The sequence below is a fragment of the Panthera leo genome, chromosome F3, assembly GCF_018350215.1.
Source record: "Panthera leo isolate Ple1 chromosome F3, P.leo_Ple1_pat1.1, whole genome shotgun sequence".
Lineage (NCBI taxonomy): Eukaryota > Metazoa > Chordata > Mammalia > Carnivora > Felidae > Panthera > Panthera leo.
Window position 1 is genome coordinate 29292485 of NC_056696.1, and position 27052 is coordinate 29319536.

Consider the following 27052-nt stretch of genomic DNA (forward strand, 5'->3'; position numbering starts at 1 on the left):
AACATTTTTAAACTCTTACTATTGATTTCTGAACATTACTTTTTTTTGGTCATGGACCAGTAACACACGGTTCCTAGACTGGCCCCAGTCCCTGGCCCACACTCTGAAGATCACTGAGTTTAAACAAAAAAAAAAAACAAAAACAAGTGCTGAGCAGCTCCAGCCAAGAGGCACATCCCCCAGTTCACCTCCTACCTGGATGAGATGAGGACTAACAGGGAAAAGAAAAAAAGCTTGAAGAGTGCCCTTGATTTGGGGAATTTTCAGCCCAGGAATATCAGATCCCGAACAAGCTTTGAATAGTCATTCTTCAAATCTATTAGCACATTTTGTACTGTAACATGAGTAATTAGATCTTAGTCCTTTCCTCATGCAGGAAAACGAACAAACAAACAAAACAAAACAAAACAAAACACACCTTAGCAATTTAAAGGTGGACTATTGCTTCTGAAGGTCAATTAGTATTGTCATGCAACAAACTAAAACATAAATGCTTCTTCTGTCTTTTCGTATGTGAATTTTTATTTGGAATTTCAAAAGAACACAAATAATTTTGCTTTTAAATGACGCATACCTTTCTTTACAACTTCTGGAAGTCCCTCTGGCTCAAACTCAGTGTGTTTGGCATCCTCGGAGGGGTGAATACCACTTTTGCTGGCTTTCCTACTCTTTTTAGAAAACGTCTCTGGGGTAGAAGGCGTTGCGCCCCCTCCATCTTCTGGAATCCCAATGGACCTTTGCCTTTTGCCTGGGGCTTTATTTTGGCTGGATGATAACTTCTTTTCAGTAGCAGAAGGGGCTGGAGAGGATTCTGGAACAACTGCATTTAGCAAAGGAGAACTCTGGAGATTAAGTTTAGACCGTGAACACAGACAAGCAACTTGTGTCTCCAACATCTCTTTGGCTTTCTCTAACTTCTCATGGCTTATGAGCAGGGAACAATACTTGTCCAAGTATTCATCGGCCTCCTGGCTTTTCTCTTCAAGAGTTTCTTTCAATTCTTTTATCTCAGCCATTAATTCCTCTACATTAGAATCGACAACAGCACCTGTCCAAAGTAAAGGGACACACTGTACATCATGTGACGCTTCTCTAGTTAACACTGGGCATCGTAAAGCCGACAACCTCAGAGTTGTTATTTGGTTTTCTTTTAGAGAAGGTGGGGGAAGACATATCTATATGTTCTCGTAGGTCTAACAACTCTTGTTGGGAGGGATCATACCAAGGTACAAGTCTAGTAGATTATAGGACATTCCTTAGGATAGCTTAAATGAAATCTATCAAAATCTCAAATGCATATTCCAGCCAACCCATCTTGTAGTTCATATGAGATCAGATGAGTTAATCTAGCACATCCCCAATTTTCACCTGCCCATTCTTTCCATCATAAGTGAACAAACAATAAAAATTGGTAAAGAATATGAAGTCTGTTGTAATGGCTTTGGGAACCAGAAGCGGGTCAGTGACAAGACAAGTCCAAAACAGCTTTTTTTTTTTTTTTTAAAGCAGTGGAGGTTCTGATGGACCAGTGCTTGGTTCTGATGGGCAAGTGGAGGTTCTGATGGACAAGTGCTTCAGAGGTGGGAATCTTGGTCAATTTGTAGCTGCCATGGTTAGCACTGAATCCACTGGAAAAACTCTCTGGATCTACAATATATTCCAAGTACTCTTCTCAGCAGGGAAGGTCACCCACCCACCCTGTGCAGCTATAGTCCAGAAGGGCCCCTCACCTTATACTATGCTTGCCATCATCTTTCCACACAGTAAGAGCATTCTGCTCTGAAGACAGGAATGCAGAAAAGTCACAAGGACAGTTGCCATTTCTTTTTTATTTTACCTCCACACCCAAACATACAGCCCCTAAGCCTTCCATTTAATTGACCCACGAGGATGGGCCAAGGACAACCAGAATCAGCTGTTGCTAAATCACCAATGCCAGCTCAGAATGTCAATCTGCCTCTGACGTAGCAACTACATAAATGGACATGCACATGAAAAACTCTTTTTGCAATAGCTCATTAGCAAAAAGTGCTGCCAGTTTTTTGTGTTTTATAGAACAGAACATGCAATGATTCTATTTCAATATGCAGACTTCGTTCGGAATCCTATTAACCCTATGACCCCAAGCCAAGCACAAAATTCGGAAAATGGCAAGTGGCAACTGCTGAGAATCAGCACGCGGTGCAGGACAGAGCACTAAAAACGCTTGTATGCCGACACACCACATGTGTGTGACTTCACGAGTGGAAGAGTTTTGGCTGATGGATGTGCCTAGTTAACACCTACCTGTTTTCTGTTTCTCTTGTGTGCCTTCAAGGTGAGACAGCTCTTTCTGTAACATCTCCTTTTCCTCTTCCAGCTGTTTGCAGGATTTGATCAACAACTTTATTTTCCCCTGCGAACGTTCATTTTCCTTCTTCAACTGATTTGTATATTTTACACTGTCCGCCTACAAAACAACACCTTGAATTTAAAACTTTGAATTTCTTCGTATGAGCATATGGGAAAATAATCATGAGATATCATTAAGAACCATATATTATAAATTTAAGTATTACGATGTTCAAAATAAAACATCTAAAGATGCATAAAACAATTCATCTTCCCTACTCGGTTTCCTAGGCCTCCCCAGTAGACACTGTGGTTTTGTCACTTTCTGAGTATCAGCAAGCATAAATCTTGGTTCCTAAGATAGTGCCCGAGGAAGGAGCCCACGACAGGGTTTGTCCAATGGGAATCACACCTGGGGGGTTAGGGTGGGAAATAATGGACATATGTTTGGTGGGTCAAAAATTCTTGAGGATAGACTTGTGTTTCCATCTGTAGCCCGTGCTGTTGACAATTTCAATACCCAAGATGGCATTTGTTTTGGTGACGCCAAGTGAAAGCCAAAGAATATTATGGCTCATAATACAAATTTAAATTCTACGGTTGCTCGAACAGAAAGCGAATAGGATGGTAAGAGACTGATGGCATCACACACTTCTCAGGAGTGTGGTTCACACTGTTCCTTAACCACATCTTCAAATTCCAAAAAAAAAAAAAAAAAAAGCTCTGACAATGATTTAGAGGAAAATTTTAAGGTACAGAGGTACTTATATATAGTCTTTATTTATCCCACCTTGTGAGAATAGTCATGTATCTTGTTGCAGAAATATGAATCTGATTATGATATATTACCCCAGACCCTGCTGGGATACTCCATAACATGCACTGTATTATGTAATATCTAAAAAATGCAAGACTTCTAAAACAAACTAGCTCCAAGAATTTCCAATAAGAGATCATGATCATACAAAGGCAGACCAAACTATTAAAAAAAAAAAAAAAACCTGAGCATCAATTTCATGTTGCATGTAGATTTCATTCTTGGTATATTATTTCATCTTGAAATAATGTATTAGCAGTGTTGCAGTAAATCCGCACTTCCAGAATTTTCTATTTCTGATTCCAACCATCACTGGATTACAGATCCATTTAATTCCAATTCAACAGTGCTCATTAACTGGTACCTCATTAAAATTATATGCATCTGAATAGGCTCAGCTAACAAGAAGCCATTTTGTACATGATGTGTATGCAGAGACATTCTCCACAGAACGGTCAAAGATTAGACAAGCTTTAGAAAGCACACCTGAAACTAATAACTCATCATATATCAATTTTACCTCCATTTTTTTAAAAAAAGGAAGTGAAACTCTTATGTGGATCCTGAGAAACTTAACAGAAGACCATGGGGGAGGGGAAGGAAAAAAAACGTAGAGAGAGAGAGAGCCAAACCATAAGAGACTCTTAAAAACTGAGAATAAACTGAGGGTTGATGGGGGGTGGGAGGGAGGGTTGGGTAGGTGATGGGCACTGAGGAGGGCACCTGTTGGGATGAGCTGAGCACTGGGTGTTGTATGGAAACCAATTTGACAATAAATTTCATATTAAATAAATAAATAAATAAACAAATAAAAATAAAAAAAGGAAGTGAATAAATAAAAAGTAAATCTGAAGCTCTATTACTAAATATGTCTCATTTCGTAGTAGCAGAACACGATTGACCGTTAATGTTATTGTGACTGTTAATAGTTTGTATTTTGTCAGTATTTCCTTCACCTTGAGAACTGTTTAAGAGCAACAAATGTTAAGTTTACACCTACTTTTCTGTTTGACTATATTCAATATACAGTATCATAATTTTTACAATTTAAACCACCTTTAAGTAAAGACCTTTGTAGATATTTATCTTCCAAGTTCATTATTATACATCCTGGATGGTATTCATCTTATGAAAAATATCTGTAGGAATCAAACAGCCTCTCTTTCCAAGTAGGATTACTGTAGCACCACCTATAATTGAACAATCCCAAGACTACTGGTTCACCTCTTTTTTTGGTAAAGGAAACTTGCGTGGAGATAAAGAGGAGAAAGGACACATACGTGTGTATGGCCAAGTGCTCTGGCACACCTTGATCTCCGCATGAGGCATGGGAAAAGTGGGCTGGTGACGGCAGTAAACTTGGAGACCAGTGAAGCAAGACTTTGGAATTACCCACCAGATTATTATCTATAGCTGGAGAGGCCTGTCCCAATCGGCTATCACCTTGATCTTCATATCCATCTTGAGAAAGTCTTTACCATCCTCTAGTTTGGGAGGATTCACTGAGCGATGTATAAAGTATATCCAAGCTGTGAGACTGCAGACCATCCACTGCCTTTTAAAAATAACTCAGCAGGGAGACTGGGTGGCTCAATCAGTTAAGCGTCCGACTCTTGAGGTTAGCTCAGGTGTTCACAGTTCGTGGGTTCAAGCCCTGCATCAGGCTCTGCGCTGATAGCACGGAGCCTACTTGGGATTCTCTCTCTCCCTCTCCCTCGGTCCCTCACCCACCACTTGTACTTTCTCTCTCAAAATAAGTAAACTTTAAAAAAAATAAAATAAAAATAGCTCAGCAGAAAAATGATGCTTTTATTTTTGACTACAAAAAAATGTTCATAACAGGATGAAAGCATTAATTCCATGCAATGAAAACAACCATTATCCTCACGTATCTTCTAAGTTATGAAGTAATGAGAAATGAACATACCTTGGTTTTCTTCAATTCTTCTAACATCTGAGTAGTAGCTTTCAAAGAATTATTGAGTTCTTCTTTACTGGACTTCAGGAGTTCCATCTCTGCCTTCTGCGAGCACAGACATTCTTCACTGGAAGTCAGCTTCTCTCGGTAAGTCTGGATTTCCATCTCATACTAGGGTAGAAAAACGTCACCTTAGCCAGGAGGCTCAGCTTAAAAGAATTAAAAGGAAAACAAACGAAAAAGAAAATTGCTGTCGCAAGGGCCATTTCAAATAGTCCTTGGGATTCTCCTATTATTCTATTCCAAGACAGAAATAGATTTTAAAAACTCACATTGTAAAATAAGATCTGGACGGTATCTGGAGAAGACAGTGAAGGTAATATGATGGGGACCCTTCATAAGATTGTCTTGCGTAATAATGCACATCAATGGACCTTCTTGCAAAACATGCCTCATTACTATGGCCAACGCACCACTCCCCAGCTCCTCCAGGAACCAAACCCCACGTTTTTACCTGTTTGTTTGTATCCAGAAGCAAAGCCTGGTGCTTCTTTTCAGCTTCCTGAAGCTGTAGCTGATACTCAGCTATTTCTTCTCTCGTTTTCTCCTCTTTTTCCATCTGGTCCTTATGTGCGCAATCCAAATTCTTCTTCAATTCACTGTTTTCTAGCATGAGCTCCCTCAATTGACCCTAATGAGAAAAGTAATAAAATCATGGGAGAGCAATTAGGAACCTGGATATGGAGCTTATATAGATCTTTAGGAAATACTGAGTACTAAAATTAAAAAGAAAAAAAAAAAAAAAGTTTACAGCTCAGACAAAATCTTTATAGAACAGTGCCACAACCCTTCATGACCTATTCACTTTAAATTGTGACTTTACTTGCAATGACAGTTTCTTCTGCTCCAGACCAACCACGTGCAGGGTCACATCCACAGGGAATACAGAATCCCTGAGAACTCTAGCTCAAGCACCCTGGTCGGTACCCTCCCAGGTTTCCAGGCTCACTTACTTAAGTGCTTCCATTGCAATAAGCTGTTGACCTCATCCCCAGAACCCTACCATTCCCACCTTGACACTCGAGCCCACCCCCCCCCCAAATTACATGTTCCTCCTTGACCAGCTTCAATTCCATGTTCTTTCAGCTTCCTTCCACATGCCCTCCCTATTTTTGCCCCTCTGTCCCTTCACCGTATGACATGCAAAACTCCAGCACTGGAGGAACCGGTGTTCTCCATGCCTGATCCCAAATGACTGTTTGCACACGTGTTTCTACACATGCCGTGCCCATTTCTTCATCTCCATTTACTCCTCAAGCCCTCCAACCTGGGCTTATCCCACCTCCTCTTCAAATCGCTTTCCATGGCCTTGTCAACCTCCATGTTGCAGATCCAAGGAGCACTCTTCACCTCATCTGACCTCTGGGCAGCATGTGATGCTCCCGAGACAGCATCCACTCCTCACTGGCAGGACAGACACTCCCCTGGCCTCATCATGGCTCCTCATCTCTTTGCTGGCCCCTCCTCCTCCATCTTACCTTGAGAGGCCAGGTCTCTGGGCTTGGCGCCAAACTGCCTTCTCTTCTCCAACTGTATTTTCTACAATTCCCATAATTTGGCAATACTACCTGTATTCTGAACTAGCCAAATTAATGTATCCACCCTACATCTTCCCTTTAAACTCCAGCCTCACATATTGGGATTTTACCCTGACCTTCTTTTCTCTCCGGTCTTTTTTCATATCATTTTCTATTTCATAATGGCTTCCTTTCAATTTCTAAAAAATACGAAGCTTTTTCTAATCTCAGAATGTAGCCACACTGCTCACTAGACCTAGAAGGTTCCTTCCTCTGTGCTGTTCCTCTCACAGCTGACTCCTCATCAGCAGGTTCTCTGACCTCCCTACCTAAATTAGGTTGATCTCTAGCCCCACACACCCCACTTCCCAACTATTCTTCAGTCAAGAATCTTGTCTGATTCCTTTATAGCACTTGACAGATTACGATTGCCTTATACATCTCCTATTTAGTGATTTATTGTGTGTCTAGACTGTAAGCTCTGTGATGCAGGAACCACAGCCGTTATATTCAACATGCAACCCTCTGACTTTAGGAGCACTTATTAACTACAGAATGCATAAAGCCACTGCAAACGGACACATTCATAGGTACGGACTTGAGGCTAAACACCTAGCTTTTCCTTTTAGTAGAGCCTATAAACTAGGTTCAAATAACACTATAGTTGGGATACTCCCAAGCTGCTTCAGTACCAAAGAAATTCCAGCAGGTGCAGCACTCAAATAGCATTCGTACCAACTCCTTCCACGCAGCATTGCCAGAAAGTTCCATGAGTCAACTCCTGAGATTAAATGCCAAAACTTTTCGATTTGCAATAGATTAAATGTCATATTTAAAGTACGAATTTCTCCAACTCTGTATACAGACTATCACAAACATCCCTTCAACCTTTTCTAATTGTTCGGGGTCATGATCGTAACTTTGTTTTGTTCTGCTTTTCTAAGTACTACCTGGGGATGAATATGCACGAGGATGACACGGATATACGAGTGTTTACCGTTTAACTAGGTTTGGCAGGCAGGTGTCACACTGCATCTGCTGGCACTGTGTGCACGGTGGCTGCGACCTAGGACTCGGTGTTAAGAGATTCAGGAGAAATGGAGGGCACCGAATCAGCAATGTCTGCCACGGAAACAGCAGTGGGGAATGGCGACCCAGATGCTATAAATCTGTCACATTAACCCTCCCCTAAAATAACATCCCAAGACTGCTCCAGCTTTACATTTCACTGTGACTTTCCGTTACTTTTTAGTTCTTAGCAGATCAGTGCATCTGTCTCTAGCAACATTCTGGCTCCTAATCCGAGGCAGGCTGGAAAAGCAGATAAACCTGCTGAAAGCTGCATGAAATCTATTTCTGATGTGAGTTAATGCAGTTACAAGGGTCGCCTTCTATGAAAAAATATTTGGGCTCCGTGACGGGCATTTTCATGCGTTCCGAGGCATCCCAGGGCTCGTTCTGGGCTCCTGACAGGGCTGGAGGGTGAAGATGACCGACTTCAAGACTGATCAGGACATCAGTGCCGGCCTGGATTTTTTTAAAAGCTAAAAGAGCTGGGTACGTTGCAGGTCTTACAAAACAAACAAGGAGACTGTGCACACCGAATGATCAGAGTGTCCTGTCAGAGAGAAACTTACCTGGCTGCTCTTTATTTCTTCTGACATTACAGTTAACTCTCTAGTCAGCCTATTTTTCTCCCCGATAAATTCTTCTTTCAACTCTGCTGTTTTCTGGGCCATCTCGTGCATTTCCCTCTGCAGCTCAGTTTCCTTCCCGGTCATTGTGTTTACCTGAAATTTCATCTTTCGTTAGGATCTGCTTTGGGTCGTCGGTTTTGCTCAAATTAATCATTCTGATCCAACACATCATAACATTCCATTTCACCTTCAATAACAAAATGGAACCTGGCTAATCCTCCCTTTACTAATCCACTCAACCACCATCCTTAAAACCTACTGGCAAGCTTACCTTTTCTCGGCCAAGGTTTAATAAAAAGACAGCAATAAGGAGAGCAATGACAAGGAAAGACAATATCACTAAGTCTCACAATCCCTCGTAAGGGTATTAATTTGTATGAAACGTCAACATTAGAGACCACTGTATGAGGTAGCGTCTTATGTTTTTATCAGTTCTGGGATCTCCACTGATCCTCCGATGCCATACTAATCTTCAAGAAACATGCCTATGATTAGTTAAAACCAGTTAAAGCCCCATCATTTGCACTTGCCCCTTAGCGTTGAAACAGACTGGCAGAATTTGCCAAGTTATCTCTATCATAACTGCCATCTCTTGCAAGTTGTATCAAAACTTAAAATTCCTGAAAAATATTACAGAGTCATGATTGATCCCATTTTCCAGACACTCCTCTTTGCTTTTAATAGTTGTCCAATAAAAATTGAATTTGAAGCAACCACTTTCCTAGATCAGTACGTAAGCCCAGAGGGCAAAACCTTAATTTTTCATTAATAATTGAGGCCCCTGATGGCACACTTGCCCCTTAGCCATCAGCTAACAGAACAGTAGGCTGCACAAAGAGAAGATATAAGAAGGCTGAAAGCATAAAATCCCCCAGACCTACCCTGGGAGGCATGAGGGTTCTGTTTATTACAATTATATCAGTACCTTTTTTTTTTAAATTTTTTTAAAATGTTTATTTATTCTTGACAGAGAGAGACCGAGCAATGAGTAGGAGAGGGGCAGAGAAAGAGGGACACACAGAATCTGAAGCAGGCTCCAGGCTCTGAGCTGTCAGCACAGAACCTGACGTGGAACTCAAACTCATGAGCCAAGAGATCATGACCTGAACCGAAGGCAGACGCTTAACTGACTGAGCCACCCAGGCACCCCTCTATCAGTACCTTTAATAGTACCTTCTCATAAAGGCAAAAAGGCAGAGCAGGGGCCTAACTAGTATCGGTTATAGTCTCCTTGGTAGTAGCTCCCAGCTGGGTACTGGGAAACTAGTACTCTGATGTACTTACTCTAAGAAAGGGAACTATGATTAGAACCAGAACTATGCCTAACCCCAAGCTTCTCCCATGTCCAGCTGCCACACGGAAAAGCTGGGCTAATCCACAGACATGCCCCATGTAAATGTGTGCCAAAGCAAAGAGGGACTACAGCTGGAGCCAATTGAGTGTCCCCAAAGTTCAAGGCCCCGCAAACATAAAAACCCTTGCAGAGTCTGGTCCAATACTGTGAACATGTCCAGGAGGAAACATGATCCACACAGCGGTTTCCCTCCCTCATGGCCACATATTCGAACGTAGACAGATTAAGCCACTTACTTTTTCAACAAAGGACATGTTTTCCATTTTTGTCAGCTCGAGCTCTTTCTCCAGAGCCTTGTGAGAATGCTGCAGTGTTTCCAGGGTGTCCTGCAAAGTATCATTTTTGGATTGCAGCATCTGGACCTTCTGCTCCAAGTCTACCATCACATCTTCCAGTTCTCCTTTTTGCTTCTTCCAAAGCTGCTGTTCTCCTTCCACCTGGGAGAGTTTAGAGATGAGCTGCTCTCGGTCCTGAATCTGATTTTTCAGGTTGCTGATTTCTTCATCCTTCTTCTCTAGCTTCCGTTTGCCATCTTCTACCTGTTGAATGAGGCCATTGGCGGAAGACTGCAAACTAACGTAACTGCTCTTGACCTCGTCAAGGCCTTGTAGCAACTGAGCCTTCTCGTGTTCAAGAGCATCTATTTGACCGCTCAGATTCTGTTCCCGGGCCTTCCAGGTGTCTTGGTCACGACACAAGGCTGCCACTTTCTCAGTTAGCTCTTTTAACTGTGTTTGAAGCGTCTCCACGACAATCTTAGAGTCTTCTCTCATCTGTACTTTTTCTTGCTCTTTTTCTTGCAACAGATTTTCAAATGAAGAATTGAGTATTTCTAATTCAGATACCCGTCCTTGCTCTTTCTGTAATTCTTTGGTCACATTTTCTTTTTCTGACCTCATATGGACAAGATCTAATTCCAAATCTCTCAGGTTTTGGGCCATCGCCTCTATTTTTGCTTTGAGGGTCCCTACCTCTGCTTTGGAATTCTCAGCCTCCAGAATCACACGCTCTTGGTCTTGCCCTGATGCCTCTAGTTCTCTTTCAAGGCTCTCCACTCTACTCTTAAGCAGGTCGGTGTGATGTGCACTTTCCTTCAGTTTTCCTAAGACCTGGAGCTGCTCCTTTTTATCGGCTTCGAGGCGGACTTTCAGCTTTTCAATGCTGTTTCTTAGCCGATGGATTTCTTGCGCCGAGGAGTCCAGACTCTGTTCTTTGACCTTCTGGATTTCTTGGTCATTACACAAGACTGTGACTTCCTCATTTAGCTCTTTCAGTTGTGTTTGGAGCATCTCCATTGCAGCTGTGGATTCTTCTTTCACCTCTATTTTTTCTTTCTCCTTTTCTTCCAACAGACCTTTGCACGAAGAGAGTAATGCGTCTAATTCAGATAACTGACCCTGTTCTTCTTGTAGTTGTTTCATCAGATTTTCTTTCTCGAACCTTACCGTGACAAGGTCTAATTCCAAATCTTTCAGGCTTTTGGCCATCAACTCCATTTGTGCCTTTAGGGTCTCCACCTCTGCTTTGGAATTCTCAGCATCAAGAATCACCAGCTCTTGGTTTTCCTCTGACATCTGCAGTTCTCTTTCGAGGTTCTCGACTTTATCCTGAAGTGAGTCGGTCTTACGCTCGCTCGCTCTCAGTTTCTCCAGGACGTGAAGCTGCTTCTTTTCATCAGCTTCAATGCGAACCCTCAGTTTCTCGATGCCTTTTCTTAGCTGGTGCACTTCCTCCTGCGTTGAGCTCAGCCTCACCGCAACCTCACCCTTCTCCATCAGCGCATTCTCCAAGGACTTGGCGACAGCCAGCTTTTCGTGTTCCGATTCATTCAGTCTGGTCTGCAGGCTTTCGGATTCCCTCGCAAGTGATTCTTTCTCTTCATTCAGTTGTTCGATTTGGATTCCCAGCTCACTTTTTAGCAAAGATAGGGCCTGTGAGTCCTTTTCCAAACTCTGCAGCTGCTCCTGGAGACGAGCGTTCTCTTCCAACAGTTCACTTACGTTGGAGGGCAACGTCTGAAGGACCTGTGTTTGATCCTTCACCTCAGCTCCAGCCACGTCAGGGGGCTGTAGACATTCACCTTGATGAGATTCGAGTTCTTGTATTTTCTGCTTCATCTTTTCAGACATCAGATCCAATTCTTTATTTTCTTTTGACAAAGTAGCTAATTCTCCACGAAGCTGGTTTCTCTCACTGGTGACCACAGAGAGTTCTTCTTCAAGACGGGCTATAACTTTCTGCTTATTTTCACTGTCTTGTTCTAAATATAGCTTCTCTGTTTGAACGGTCTCTAAGGCAGCTTCCACAGAGAGGGCGTGATGCTCGATGCTACCTTTCTCAGATTCGATCCTCTTTAGCTCATTTTCCACATCAAGAAATCGCTCTCTCCAGTTGTTCACCTTGGCTACATTATCTTCAATAACTTCATGTGAAAATTTATCTGTGCCTACTTCTAAATTAGAACTGAGGACTTCCAAACTCTCTGCTCTCTGGTGTAACTCCTGGTTGTCACAAGAAAAGGATCCCAGTCTTTCACTTAAATTTGATTTCTCTTTCTTAAGTTCCTCAACTATTTTCTCTAATTCTATACATGCTTCCGTCTTGGTGGTTAGTTGTGCTTCCTGTAAATCGAGTTTTGAGTCTAACTCTTTTATTTCATTTAGCAAACTTTCAACTTTTTTGTCACGTTGCTCTACGACGTGAAGTAACCTCAAATTCTCATTTGATGTCTCTCTAACCTGCAGCTGGAGATTCTGAATGGAGACCTGATTCTCCAGAAAATCCATCGGTACTAGAGCGTTAGGGTCAGAAAATGACAATTGAGAAATGCGTTCTGAACAGCCCGGGGTTTTGTCTTCTACTGGGGTCTCGTAACTGGCTTCTGTAGACTGTTCCCTAGACCATTCTCCTGTGAATTGGGCTGCACCTGTCTCGGCTATTTTCTCCATCTCTAGATTGAGGTCCTGCTGAACACCGTTCTCACAAATCTTGTGAATGTCAAGCTTTGGTGTGCTCTCTTTAGTTTCCAAAGTACATTCTTCCGACTCTTTAATGTCACAGCTGTCATTTCCACCCTGGAGAGCCTGTAGCTGTAATATACAATGAGAATTCATTTTATTTTTCAGGAGGAATATAGAATAAGGAGGCTTAATTATTATAGAAACTGGCGTCTAGCCTCTGCTACACACATTTCTTCAAATGGCATATTTCCCATCCCATTCTCCTCTCTCCATCCAAATATCCAACGCAATTTAACATTTGGTAAGTTTAGCCACAGGCAAGGCACTGGGTAAGGTATTTATCATGAAGATAAGCCCTTCAGATCAGTTATTTGGTCTAAATTGCAACATAATTAAATTTCATAATTTTTTTCTTGCTAGAAATATTCTTGGTAGCCTAAATATAAAATTTATTTTTGTGATTACCAGTGAGCTAACAAATTCCTCATAAAATGTTCAGCTTCCATCTTCAGCATTTACGACACCCTTCACTGAGAGGTTTCATGAACAGCTCCCCAGCCCAAGGACGTAACCACAGAGCCAGCACTCACTATCTATATTCTTGGATAAATCACATGTCTGGACTTCACCATCTTCTCATCTGTAAAATGGGGATCTGCTGCTATGACCACCATGGTGGCCACCACACCACCTGCCCTCCCTACCCTACCGAGGGAATCAGGTGAGCCTTGTCAACCGTACAGCATTACTAGGCTAGCTGGTAGACTAGAAAGGACGAAGTTATGACTAAATGATTTCATATTCCAAAACAAAAGAGATGGCTCTTTAAATGACTGATAACAAATCATACATTTGCATCAGAGAAAATTGTTAAGAAAATTATTCAGTAATGTGTAATAAACTCCTGCATTTAGTTTTATGACTTTAACTCTGTAACATTAAAATAGTCTGAAAAGGGTAAGAAAAAATATAAAATTCCTATCATATTGTCATCCATTAACTCTAATTTAATATTTAAGTGTGGTTTATTACTCACAAAGAGTGAAAACACATACAAGTTCTGAAGATGACTTTCTGACTCTATAATATTAATTTTCTCCAGAAGACTTTTAAAAACAACTTTATTAATTTTCCATATATATGTTTAAGTGGAATCATCTTACAGATGATCTTACATCTTACATCTTACAGAAATTTACATCTTCCCCCCCACCACTGCCATTGCCCCACAATCAGGTTTACTCATTTTCCTAAAGTTGTGCTTTGTTTAAAGAACAAATACAAGAAGCTCTTGGGTGGCTCAGTCAGTTGAGCGTCTGGTCAGGTCAAGATCTCACGGTGAGTTTGAGCCCCGTGTCAGGCTCTGTGCTGACAGCTCAGAACCTGAAGCCTGCTTCAGATTTTATCTCTCTCTCTCTCTCTCTCTCTCTGTCTGCCCCTCCCTCACTCATGCTCTGTCTGCCTCTGTCTCAAAAATTAGTAAACATTAAAAAATGTTTTTAAAAACAAAAACAAACTTTGGTATATTTTGTTTTTATACCCTGGAGCTCTAAAAATATTTTCAGTTCAATTTAGTGTAGATTTCAATTCCACAAACATTTACTGAGTGCCTACTGGGCATGTAGCTAAAGAAAGGGCACGTAAATCCCATGTACTTACATCTTCTATGTCGGTGCAGAGCAAGGACCGAGAACTTAAGTCCAGACCTTGTAGCTGAAGCCGGGCGACTTCGAGCTCAAGTGACAGGTGTTCGGTCTGTTTCTTTTCTGCTGCCAACTTGGACTCCATCTCCATGGTCACACTTGTCAGCTTCTGTTGCCACTGTTCATTTTCTGACAAATACTGCTTCTTAAGACAGTCGAGCTCTTTCCTTTCAGAACTTAGTAACTGCTCGAGCTCTTCAATTTCCTTATTTTTCATAATCTCCTGACTTTCAATTTTGTCCTCTAGCTTTTTGAGGGATTGCAGGTACATCTGACAGAGGATCTCAAGTTCTTCGACACTCTTCACTGGGGTGGACAGAATCTCTTTCTTGGTCAGATTCTCCTCCTCCAGACTGCAGCAAGATCCTTCTTCTACATTACGCTGGTTTGCTGAAAGATTCCCGACCAAATTATTCAAAAGAGATGTTTCCCCTGTCTGGTCTAAAAGATCTTTGCAAAAAGAGGATTCTCCCAAACTTGTAAGACCAGGGCTGTCAGTCATACGAGAGAAAGACAATGACAGAAAATGCCCTTCCTGGGGTCCTGGCATCTCTTCCTTTACCAAGTCCCCTTGGAAGTTTCTCAGACTTGTGGACAAGACCGAATTTTCAGCTTTTAATGTGTCCACGTAAGACTGCAGGTCTGACATCTTAGAGCTCATTTGACAGTGCTGATCGTGTAAAATTTTGTGTTCGCTTTGTAAAGATGAGAGTTTCTCTTGTAATTCAGCAAAGTGCATTTGAACTTCTTTGTTTGAGAGCGTCAAGTGCTCATAGCAATTACTGTCATTCAAAGGATTTAAGGACGCACTTTTCTGCTCATTTTGTTGTTCACCCAGTTCACCTTCTGCCATTTCTTTCACTAACTCGCCTTGGAGAAGACCGTGTTCATCATTTAGTGTTTTAACTTCATTTACTAGTTTCTCCACCTCTTCTGCCATTTTACTAGCTGCTGTGATACATTCTGATCTTGAGTCGTTCAGCTCAGATATTAGCTCAAGCTTTTCGACCTGCAGTGTTTCGCACATTTTCTCTAGCTCACTCAGCTTGCTCATTGCTGTTTGTAGAGAGCACTGCAGGTGCGCATTGTCATTCTGACTTGAAAACTCATGAAGCCCACAAATGTACTTTCCTTCTGTGTCTACGGTGCAGTCTTCGGGGCCACTAAGTTCTTGGGACTGAGTGTCTTGTTGCACGTTTCCCGTGTCTAATTCTACTCTAATTGTCTGTAGGCATTCCTTCTCCTTCTCACTTTCCTGAAGTTTGAATTCCCTCCTTCTCATCTTAGCTCCTGACTGTACCAACTGTGCATTATAACAGTCTAGAGGGGGATCTTCAACTTGGAGATCCATCAGAAGCTGAACATGGCATTCATTTATGTCACTCTCTCCTTTCATAGAGTCGCTAATTGGTTCTGATTCTAGAATCTGATGCTCTTGTTTCATCTCCATTAACGTCAGCAGGTGCTCTTTCTCTTGTAATAAGGCATTAAGTTCCTTTTGCATCTTACTCTGTTCTTCCTTTAAGGTCATGATTTCTTGCTTTAAACCATCCGCCTCGCTCTTGGAATTGTTTTGGATATCCGCAATCTCCGATCTCAGATCTTGCTGCACTGCCCCCAACTCTAGTATTAGATTCTGGTTTCTTTCTTCGGCTAACGCTAATTTTGTTACAAATGCTTGGTGTTCCCTTGCAAATGCTTCCTTTAGGTGCTCCAGTTCATGTTCTCTATTTTCACAAGCACTGGTGCATTCACTTAGCAAGCATTCTAACTCAGAGTTCTTTTCTTGAGCTGCTTTATATTTTTCACTAAGATCCTCAAGTGCACGTCCTGTTTCTTCACATCTTTGTAGTAAAATAAGTCTTTCTTGCTGGTACTGATTGGATAACTCTGAAATGCTTTTGTCTCTTTCGTCTATACAGTTTAAAAAACTCTCACTTTTTTGGAGTAAGTTAATCTTCTCTTGACTTAAGGTTGCATTAATTTCCTTGAGGGTCTCATTCTCTTGGGTCAGCTCTTCAATTTCTTTTCTGTTTAGAGAAATGGCAGCACTCATTTCCTTCTTCTCTGAGCTCAGGCTTTCAGACAAAAGCTGTAGCTCCTTTAGAGATTCTTGAAGTAAATGGTTGCTCTTTTTTAATTCTTGAATCTCTGCTTGCTCAGTTTCTAATTTTTCATTCAAACGTTGGAACTCTCTTTCCTTGTTCTCCAGGGCAACTAAAGTTTCAGCAAATACGTTCTGATGAACAGAAGTGTCTTCTTGTAACTTACTAATGCGTTGACTTGTTTCAGCCACAAAACTTTGATGCATCTGCTCTGCTTTGAGGAGATTGTCTTCTATTTCTCCTCTGATTTGCACCAACTCTTCACACTGCTTTTGCAGATCTGAGTTCATCTGCTTTTGAGACTCTAATGAAAACTCAAGAGAAATGACTCGATTTTGTAAGCTGGCTGAACTTTTGGGGCTATGGTCTGCTTCTAACTGGCATTTGCTTCTGCCTGAAGGTGTGCTTCTTTGTTCTCCAAGAATATTTGCAAAGGAATTATTCATTGCAGACTGCTGTTCAAAGGCCAAAAGACTTCCTTGGTGAGCTTCATTGGTCACCAGAGGAGCATCTTTGGATTTTAGCAGATCCCAGAGGCTCTCATATTCAGCACGCAAGTCCTGGTAACGCTGGTCTCTGTCTGTTACTTCACTCGACACTAACTGAAGTTTGTGCTCTAGATCTTCAACTTGCCTGGTAAGCTGAGATATTTTCAAGCACATGTTTTCTACTTCCTTCTTATGTTTCTGGTCCGAGAGCTCGGCTTTCTGTTGTAGTTCTACGTAAGCTTGTTTATGTGTCTCCACCTCCACGGTCTTGCTGTCTATCATATTGTGAAGGTTTCTGATCTCAACATTCAGATTTTCACTTTCCATCTCCAGTGTTCTTACTTTCTCATTGTATTCGTGGCTTTTTATTTGTTGTGTCTTGAGACAAGTTTCCAAGTGATGAAGTTTACTCTGCAAGCTTCCCTTCTCTGACTCCAGCTGACTTAGAAGCTGTTCTTTTTCACTTTTCCAACGAGCAAACAGAGTTTCCTCTTCTTTCAATTCTTCATATTCTTTCTTTTTTAACTCCAAAGCAATCAGTAAAGCTTCAGACTCTTTCTCCATTTTGCTTAACTTATCATTCAGTTGTTCAATGTGATGCTCCCTTTTCTTCAAAAGGTCTTGAGAACAATCTCGTTGCTTTTCCAGATCAGCCAAGGCAAGCTTCAGTTTCTCTAAAGTCAAGGAATTCTCTTGCTGATTGATTTTTTCTTGAAGATCCCTTAACATGGTTTCCTGAGAGGCATTCTTAGCTATTAAAAAAAAAAAAAAAAAGTTTAAGTTGTCATGTTTTTAATAAATATTCTACAAGAATTCCAAACTATTAAAAAAAAAAAATCCAAACACGGGGTGCCTGAGTGCTCAGTTGGTTAAGTGTCCAACTCTTGATTTTGGCTCAGGTCATGATCTCACCGTTCATGAGATGGATCTCTGCATTGGAATCTGCGCTAACAGCATGGAGCCTGACTGGGATTCTCTTTCTCTCTCAAAAATAAATAAATAAAGGGGCACCTGGGTGGCTCAGTCGGTTAAGCGTCCGACTTCAGCTCAGGTCACGATCTCGTGGTCTGTGAGTTCGAGCCCCATGTCAGGCTCTGGGCTGATGGCTCAGAGCCTGGAGCCTGCTTCCGATTCTGTGTCTCCCTCTCTCTCTGCCCCTCCCCCATTCATGCTCTGTCTCTCTCTGTCCCAAAAATAAATAAACGTTAAAAAAAAAAAAATTTAAAAAAATAAATAAATAAATAAATAAATAAACTTAAAAAAAAATCCAAACAAACTAACAGCTTCTCAAGCCCTGTTAAAACTGGCATTATTGTTTGGAAAGTAGATCACCTGATAATTATCTGAGATTGTATAAAGACAGTGAGAAAATGGTCCTTATAAGGATGTAATACGTTTGTTCATCTTCTTTCTAAGCAGCTTAATAAAGTGTTGTTGCATAAAACAGCAAGGGGTTATTTTTTTAATTTAATTTTTTTTAAATTTACATCCAAATTAGTTAGCATATAGTGCAACAATGATTTCAGGAGTAGATGCTTAAGTGCCCCTTACCCATTTAGCCCATCCCCCCCCCCCACAACCCCTCCAGTAACCCTCTGTTTGTTCTCCATATTTAACAGTCTCTTATGTTTTTGTCCCTCTCCCTGTTTTTATATTATTTTTGTTTCCCTTCCCTTATGTTCATCTGTTTTGTCTCTGAAAGTCCTCATATCAGTGAAGTCATATGATTTTTGTCTCTTTGACTAATTTCGCTTAGCTTAATTAACACCCTCCAGTTCCATCCACGTAGTTGCAAATGGCAAGATTTCATTCTTTTTGATTGCTGAATAATACTCCATTGTGTGTGCGTGTGTGTGTGTGTGTGTGTATACACTACACCTTCTTTATCCATTCATCCATCGATGGAAATCTGGGCTCCTTCCATACTTTGGCTATCGTTGATAGTGCTGCTATAAACATGGGGGTGCATGTGCCCCTTTGAAACAGCACACCTGTATCCCTTGGATAAATGCCTAGTAGTGCAATTGCTGGGTGGTAGGGTAGTTCTATTTTTAGTTTTTTGAGGAACCTCCAATACTGTTTTCCAGAGTGGCTGCACCAGCTTGCATTCCCAGGGGTTATTTTCTTAAGTACTTGAAACTTTTTTTACTTTGTATGTGTTTATGTATATGTGTATTTTTTCCCTTCTGAAATGCTTATTGAAAGAAAGAAAGCTCTGAGAAGAGCAGCACTGAAATGTAAATAGCCTACTTCACTACAGAATAATTCTCATTTTCCAGAAAAGTGAATAACTATTCCACCATTTTAGCCAAAATCCATAGGCTTAGTACAAAAGAATAAATGATGCTATACGCCAGTACTTCTCAAGGCCTCTGCATGAGTACTATTGAGAAACAATGTTACCCACATCCCAGCCCCTCACAGTTAAGTGTCTATGAGTGGAAGAATCAAGTGGAAGATTTTCCAGGCTCCAATGCCACCTTCTTTTCTGCCTAGTAACTCACATCTACCCACAGGCCCCTCCTAGTTGGAAACAATGGTAGTGGTTTCATTCAAAGCACTCATTGCAAAGCATTCATGCCAAGTGATGGGAAGGCTTCACGTTCAAGTACACTGAGGGCGAATAAATGTGAGAATCTCAACGGTAGACGATAAAGTTAGCATGTATTATAAACTCAGTTGTTACACTAAAGGGAAAAAAATTCCTAGTTTTAACGTGTTTAATCTCAGTCTACCTGCTGAGAGTTGATGGCTCATGAAGACAGCACCACAAGGGCTCTCACTCCACTTCACTTGTGAGGACCTCAAACAAGGATACTGGTGACCAACACTGAAAAATGCCCTCGCCCTTCCTTTTCTTACAGTTTTCTTTCAAGAAAGATGAAGATTGACATTTTTACCCACTGCTGTGGAATAACTGAAAGCTGTCTGAGGAAAATCAGAATTTAAAAGAGAAAACAGTCAAGGTGCCTGGGTGGCTCAGTCGGTTGGGCATTCAACTCTTGATGTCGTCTCAGGTCATGATCTCACGGTTTGTGACGAGGAGCCCTGTGTTGGGTTCTGCACTGACAATGCAGCACCTTCTTGGGGTTCTCTTCCTCCCTCCCTCCCTCTCTCAAAATAAGTAAACATTTTTTTCTAATTTTTTTTAATGTTTATTTATTTTTGAGAGAGAGAGAGAGAGCGAGAAAGAGAGCAGAGGAGGGGCAGACAGAGAGGGAGACACAGAATCCGAAACCGGCTCCAGGCTCTGAGCTGTCAACACTGAGCTCGACGCGGGGCTCGTACTCAACAAACCGCGAGATCATGACCTGAGCAAAAGTCAGACGCTCAACTGGCTGAGCCACCCAGGTGCCCCTAAATAAACATTTTAAATAAATAAATAAATAAATAAATGGGAAAATAGTCACAGAGGAGCGTGACACATATTTCACAGGGGAGGTTGAAAGAAATCCTAGTGGTGCAAATACCCGGCTGAGAAAATTAATGCAAGTAAAAAGACACACGTATGTACAAATAAATGTGAAATGGTGGATTCATGTGGTGTGTGCAGCATAATCCCGTGTCTATACAGAAAGTGAGGAAATAAAATCACTCAGTCAAGTAAGTCATCAAAAAACAATGGTCATTAAGAGCTGGGAAAACACGTATTGAATTTTTCCATCATCTGGGAAATGATATCGAGCGAGAAGATGAGCTGTCTGCATAAAACGAACAAACACACTCGAGACACAAAGAACAGCACTCTGGGGTGAGAGACAACACTGACAATTTACTTTTGTGTGGAGAATATTTACCTTTCTGGTTTCAAAGTGCTGAGAAACCAGGCAGTTTGGGACTCAATGTGTTCCAATAAAACAATGTCCAACTATCACTCTGAAACCAAAAGGTAGGAGGGAGAAAACTTTCTCCACATCAACCACAGACAACTTTCTGGGAGGATATACGGGAAAACTGAAAAACGTTTCTAAAGCCATCCATCCTCCCTCATGGGACATCAGCTTAGAAAAATAACTCCAGGGGTGCCTGGGTGGCTTTATCAATGAAGCATCTGGCTCTTGATTTCGGCTCAGGTCATGACCTCCTGGTTTGCGAAATCAAGCGCCGGCATCAGGTTCTGTGCTGACAGTGCGGAGCCTGCTTGGGATTCTCTCTCTCCTCTCTCTGCCCCTCCCCCGGCTCACCCATGTGCTCGCTCTCTCTCTCAAGATAAACAAACAAACTTTTTTAATGGAAATAGAACTCCAAACGCTAAGTGTACTTACCCCTCATTTCTTCTGCGAAGTTCTGGCTCTGACTCAAACTCTTTTTGGCCTTCCTCAGTTCTTCCTCCAGGTGGCAGGCTTCTCTGGCCCTTTGCTCAGACTGACTCTTAAGGAGGCTGTTTTCCTTCTTCGCTTCCTAAAGCACACATTTAATTGGTTATAATCAAAACCACTCAAGCTAGTTATGACTTCTGCCATATATGGGTCCCAAATGGGACCACTTGTGTACCCCGCTGGGGAGGAATCTCACTTTCCCTTTGTGCACCTAATGAAGCTAGACATTCTTACTTCAATCAGATGATTTTATGAATAGAACTCAAAAGCACAAAACCCAAAACTGACAATAATCTTTTTCCTTCAAAGAAATAGACCTCTTTGAACTTTCTGGATGTCCCCATGCTGCCTCAAGAGTGACCTCAAAAAGAGAATCCTACTTAGAAGATCCTCGAAGACACAAGCTCCAAGTTCCTATCACACCTGAATGATCCAATACCTCTTTGCAAAGATCTGATATGCTAATGAACCGAAAACTTCACATGACAAATTTCTTACTTTTCATTGGAAAACCATCTTAAGGCTCACCGTAACGAGGATGTCTTTATGAGTATTAAGTGTTTACCAAGAAAATCAGCAGTGTGCAAGATGCTGGGAAGGGTGTCGTCAAAGACACAAATATAAATAAGAGAAGAGTCTTTGGCCCTCAGGGTAGGTCTTCCCCTGGCAGCGGGGGAGAATTTGATACCAATCACTTAGTTCACACCAGGATCCGCTAAGTACTACAAAGAGGTGGAGTATGCTATGGGAAATCAGAGGGCAGGTACACGGAAGGAAGAATGAATTCTAGATGGGGGAATCTGGTTCTCTGGGTACCTGATTAGGTGAAGGAGCCATACAAAAAAGTAGCAGAGACTGATATGCATGTCCATTTCATGGAGTTGGGCCTATTTTTGAATCTTTTTTTTTAAATATGTATTTTTTTTTAACGTTTATTTATTTTTGAGACAGAGAGAGACAGAGCATGAACGGGGGAGGGTCAGAGAGAGAGGGAGACACAGAATCTGAAACAGACTCCAGGCTCTGAGCGGTTAGCACAGAGCCCGACGCGGGGCTTGAACTCACGGACCGTGAGATCATGACCTGAACCGAAGTCGGACGCTTAGCCGACTGAGCCACCCAGGCACCCCCTATTTTTGAATCTTAAAAACAAGCATCGTTTATTTATATGCCAAATAAAACCGCTACTGCTTATCAACCACGTAAGACTTGTGCGTCAACATAATAAATCCTCTGTTCATATTCTTCAATCTGTTTTTCAACCGTCAGTGACTGCATCGCTGTTAAGTATCTCCACCTATATCATATGCCACCCTCTGGACGGCAGGGAATCGGCATAGATTGTTAAAAACCGACGGAATCAAGTGCCTCACATCGTTAGGGGGAAAAACATTTCATAAGGCTACCTTTTTTTTTTTTTTTTTTAAATTGCACTTCAAAAATACCCCTCTGAGAAGAAAGGGGAATTTTTGAATCTTAAAGAAACAATTAAGACCCATCTTCCAAAACCCAACAGCACTGTTAGAAAACAGATGGTCTTGGCAAGGCTGTGTTGGAAAGTTGCCTTCAATTATCAGCCTGGTTACTACCAGCAGATGGGTACCTAGGCAGCAAAGCCAAATGCAAGAAGAGGGAGAATCTGGCTAGTGGAGAGTACTTGAAAACTTGCTGGCAGCTGCTGTGTTCATGCATATATGTTCATTTCATCTTCAGAACAAGACAGAGCCTGTTGTAGTTACGCTCCTCTGGCTCCCTTGCCCCAATCCTGCCTCCCTTCCATGAGTTAAATGGACGCTCTGTCAAATTAACAGATCAATCAGGGCTGACGGGAGGCTCCGACTGATCTCAAGACAGAGAGGCTAGCACTTGCACCAGTCAGTGTTAAATTCTGTCAAGAGTGACCATGAAAGTGCACGGGTGTTGAGGACTTGAACGAGCATCGTTAAACTACAGAAATGATCATCGCTTGTTTGCTCTCCGGGCTCAGAATAATCACCACTCAAATGAGATCACAGATGTGACACGAAAACTACCTTAAAGCACTTGAACAAGGGTAATGGAGCATTATTATCAGCATTTCTTCCCCAAATTTGACAGCAGCTAGATCTGCAAGATCCATGCTAAGATTAGCTGAATCAGTTCAACGTAAAAGAGTGACTAGAGTTTTGGGGCGCCTGAGTGGCTCAGTCGGTTAAGCGTCTGACTCGGTTTTGGCTCAGGTCAGGTTCTCATGGTGTGTGAGTTCGAGCCCCACATCGGGCACTGCGTTGACAGCATGGAGCCTGCTTGACGTTCTCTCTCTCTCTCCCTCTCTCTCCCTGCCCCTCCCCCTCTCTGTCTCTCTCTCAAAAATAAACAAACTTTAAAAAATTAAAAAAAAAAAAAAAAAAGAGTAACTAGAGTTGCGCCACCTGGGTTGACTTCGCATTTTTATTGGGCAACTTATGAAATATTTGCTTACCCTAAAAAAGTAATCAAGTCGAATGGCATCCGCACCTAGAGGTGGGGCAAGAAAGCTGAGAAGACGCTGTGTGCAAAGCTGGGGGCATCCCCAATAGAAGGAAGCAAGGTAAATAGAAGGAGAAAAGAGAAGGAAGGGGGCAACTGGATGTTCATGTATCTGTTGGTCTCTATCTATCTCTGTCCATAACTGGGGGCATTTAAATGAATAGTAAGCTCAATGGAAAGATTAACATGTCTTTCTCTCTTCTGGCATTAGCTCTGTAAATATTTGTTTCTAACAAAATGTTCAGCCAATCCTGGGACCCAGCAGGCTTATAATACTATGGCTATGACCAACCCAAGAATTTCAAAAGGCCCAAATTTGGAAAATGAACATCTGAAAATGGCTCTGTAGGCTGCCATCCATCAGCAATTAGTTTTCTGTGAGGCCACAGCCACTTAAGACTTGATTGGGTAGCTCATTATCAACAATGAGTTCGGCATACAAGGATGTATTCTCCCAGGCATCTCTTATGTCCTCAAATGATTTGCAAAATTGGGCACTAGTCTAGAAAAACACAACACAAATCCCTATAACCACAAGCCAGCATTAGAGCTTAGCAAGCAATTCCACCCAGATCAACTTCAGTTTTAGGAGCAGCAAGGGAAGCATCGTTTCCCAGGGCCAGACAAAACAAATTTCAGTTACTGTGTGGCATTTCATGATCCCATCCATGAATGGAGCTTAACATGTCCCCTGCTGTGGTGAAGTCTATACCATGAACCGGGGATGGATGCAGAGGATGTTCTTTGCCCTTCCCACCTCACCATTCTTGTCTGCCAGACCAAGCTCCTTCGAGAACCGATGTCATACAGATCCCTGTGCTCAGGAAGGTCCCTAGGCAAGTGATCCCTCATCCTGGTTACCGAACGATGCTATTTTATTGCCTCACCCCAATGCTAGCAGGCTGGCCTTGGGGTGTGGGATGAGCAGCTTACCCAAAGCCTCCTTTCACATTGACACTAGATCTGAATTTGACCATTGATCGGGCCATTTAATCACATTTCTCTACTGATATCTTCTCATTGTGAGCAGCATGTCTGTTTACTAAATGCAGACAAGGAAAATTTCAGTACAACTGTCACATTATCTCAGCACCCAAAACCTCTAAGCATGCGAGGTGTGTTTGCACTTACTTAGAGTTCGATACCGAAAAAGCTACCAGAGTGCTAGAGGAACAGGACGGGCAATATGTTTAATGTGAGAAATCTCAAATGCACTGTCCCTTGCTCATCACTTTCTGTGCCTACAGGTGAGAGCAAACAGTGGGCACATCAGACGGTCACAGCCGTTGACCATCTAAGCACTTTCCATCCAAAATTCAATCATTAATACAGCTTGGAAAAGGAAAGGGTATTATTTAGTCCTCCCTATATGCAGATGAGCAAAGTCAGACTCAGAAAGGCTAGGTCACTGTCCTAAGGTCACAGAGCAGGGAAGTGGCAGAAAACGATGCAGTCCCAGATCTTCCTGACTCTAAAGCTATCGTTCTGCTACTAAGTTCTGCTACTAAGCTATAGTGCCGCTCGTACTGGGTAAGTCACTTTTCTAATGCCAATCCCAAAGCAAAGTGCAAGAGATAGCTAAACCCTTTGCATTCTTGGTATCATCCTCAAAAGAAGACACATACCCACAAACATAAATTAAGGCAAATACTCCATGCATCCCCTAGCCCTGTGCTAGGCACTTGCACCGGACAACCAAAATCGAGGAAATCTAGGTGCAACGTGAAATGCATTTAACCGCACAGGCCAGAGTGCACGGTGGACAGCTCTACAGCTGTGGGGGTCTCCACGTGTCTTCTGAAACACCTGCAAGACAATGTCCAGCCCTCCACCGCGCCTTGGCCAGGAGAACAGTGTTTGGACCCTCTTAACCAGACGATTGCTTTTACAAAATGTTTCCACCAGGCAGCCAGTGGAGTCGCGGGAGAGTTTCTGGCTGGAAGGAAAGCTCACAGGGGGAAGGGTTCGGTGCCAGTCTGCCTGTGGAAATGTTAGCAGAAGCATCTGTTGGTTGGTCCCCACTGGCCAAAAGGCAAACATTTGTTTTGCTGAAACAAACACTTCCATTTGAAATCGTTCTCTGATGAAAGCATCATCTGACATCAAGTTTTCTTCCACTTGGGCTGCTGGAGCCGGGGCCTCCTGTCCCCAACAGCATTACCCCTCTGAGGCTGCCTGCTTTAACAATCACCTCTCTGCTACTGACAGATGTTCTGATTTCACAACCATGATACATTCTTCCAAGCTGTGGGGATGAATACATTTAGAGTTTCCTCATCTGCATAAATAAATATCCTTTATGCAGAATTCTTTCTGAAAAAGGGGCTCCTGGGTGGCTCAGTCGGTCAAGCGTTTGTTCGACTTCAGCTTGGGTCACGATCTTGCCGTTCCCGAGTTCGAGCCCTGTGTCAGGCTCTTTGCTGACAGCTCAGAGCCTGGAACCTGTTTCAGATTCTATGTCTCCCTCTCGCTCTGCCCCTCCCCTACTCACTCTCTCTCTCTCTGTCAAAAATAAACATCAAAAATATTAATAAAAAAACTCTTTCTAAAAAAAATCTTTAGTCTAAAAAATGATCGCAAAAGATTTAAAGAAGTGGGAAAAATGCTTTCCTGTGACATTATTTGATAGAAAAGAAACTTCTGTTCTGCTATGCTTCTTTGTGCTGATTTATGGCTCTATTCAAGTTGTTTCAATCTATTAACTGTCCCTAAATGGTTCTCAAATGAACCCTTTAAGATAAACTCCAGACCACCAAATAGAAAAGCCAAATTAAAGTCAGTACGAGTAAAATCCCACATCATCAGCGTGCCCTCCTCGTATCCACACCACTGGAGAAACTTCATCCACCATTTCGTGTAACAAGAATGAATTTCCCAAGAAAGACACTGACAGTCTTGCACATGCCCAACGTGACTCTGGAAGTTGGGGCAACAACTGATGATTACTTGTTTTTGGAAGAATTTTAAATCTAGAAGTCCCTCATCTGTCGTTGCTTTTGTTTAAACCTAGGACTTTCCACAAAGTTTTTAATAGGCTCAAAAGCCAACCCTTGGAAAGGGGATCTACATGATCCATCCTATCACCAGTTTTGTTTCTTTCCACTTAGAAAAGTTGATAAATACTCATCTACGCCTCACTTACTTCACTGCTTCTCCTCAGCTCATTTTCCTGCATCTGACTCGCCTGCAATGCCTGTTCGGTTCTGCAGAACTTTTGCTTGAACTCTTCCAAATTTTTTTCTAGCTGGTGCTTTACTGATGTGACCTGTAAAAAG

At 42.0% G+C, this 27052-nt stretch overlaps 1 protein-coding gene across 8 annotated transcripts in view; it reads right to left on the minus strand.

The window, feature by feature from the left end:
- Positions 1-27052, minus strand: part of CENPF (centromere protein F) — a 98032-nt gene that overhangs the window by 44663 nt on the left and 26317 nt on the right. For all 8 annotated transcript variants that reach the window (XR_006198817.1, XR_006198818.1, XR_006198819.1 and 5 more), the window contains exons 10-18: positions 26920-27042; positions 21216-21351; positions 14314-17702; positions 9931-12783; positions 8281-8433; positions 5581-5757; positions 5076-5237; positions 2287-2449; positions 575-1048 (exon numbers count right to left, since the gene is read on the minus strand). Coding sequence is in view for 5 of the 8 variants with exons in the window: in XM_042925175.1 (XP_042781109.1) it covers positions 575-1048; positions 2287-2449; positions 5076-5237; positions 5581-5757; positions 8281-8433; positions 9931-12783; positions 14314-17702; positions 21216-21351; positions 26920-27042 (7630 nt within the window). In the remaining 3 variants the exon portion in view is untranslated. The remainder of the gene's footprint in view (positions 1-574; positions 1049-2286; positions 2450-5075; positions 5238-5580; positions 5758-8280; positions 8434-9930; positions 12784-14313; positions 17703-21215; positions 21352-26919; positions 27043-27052) is intronic.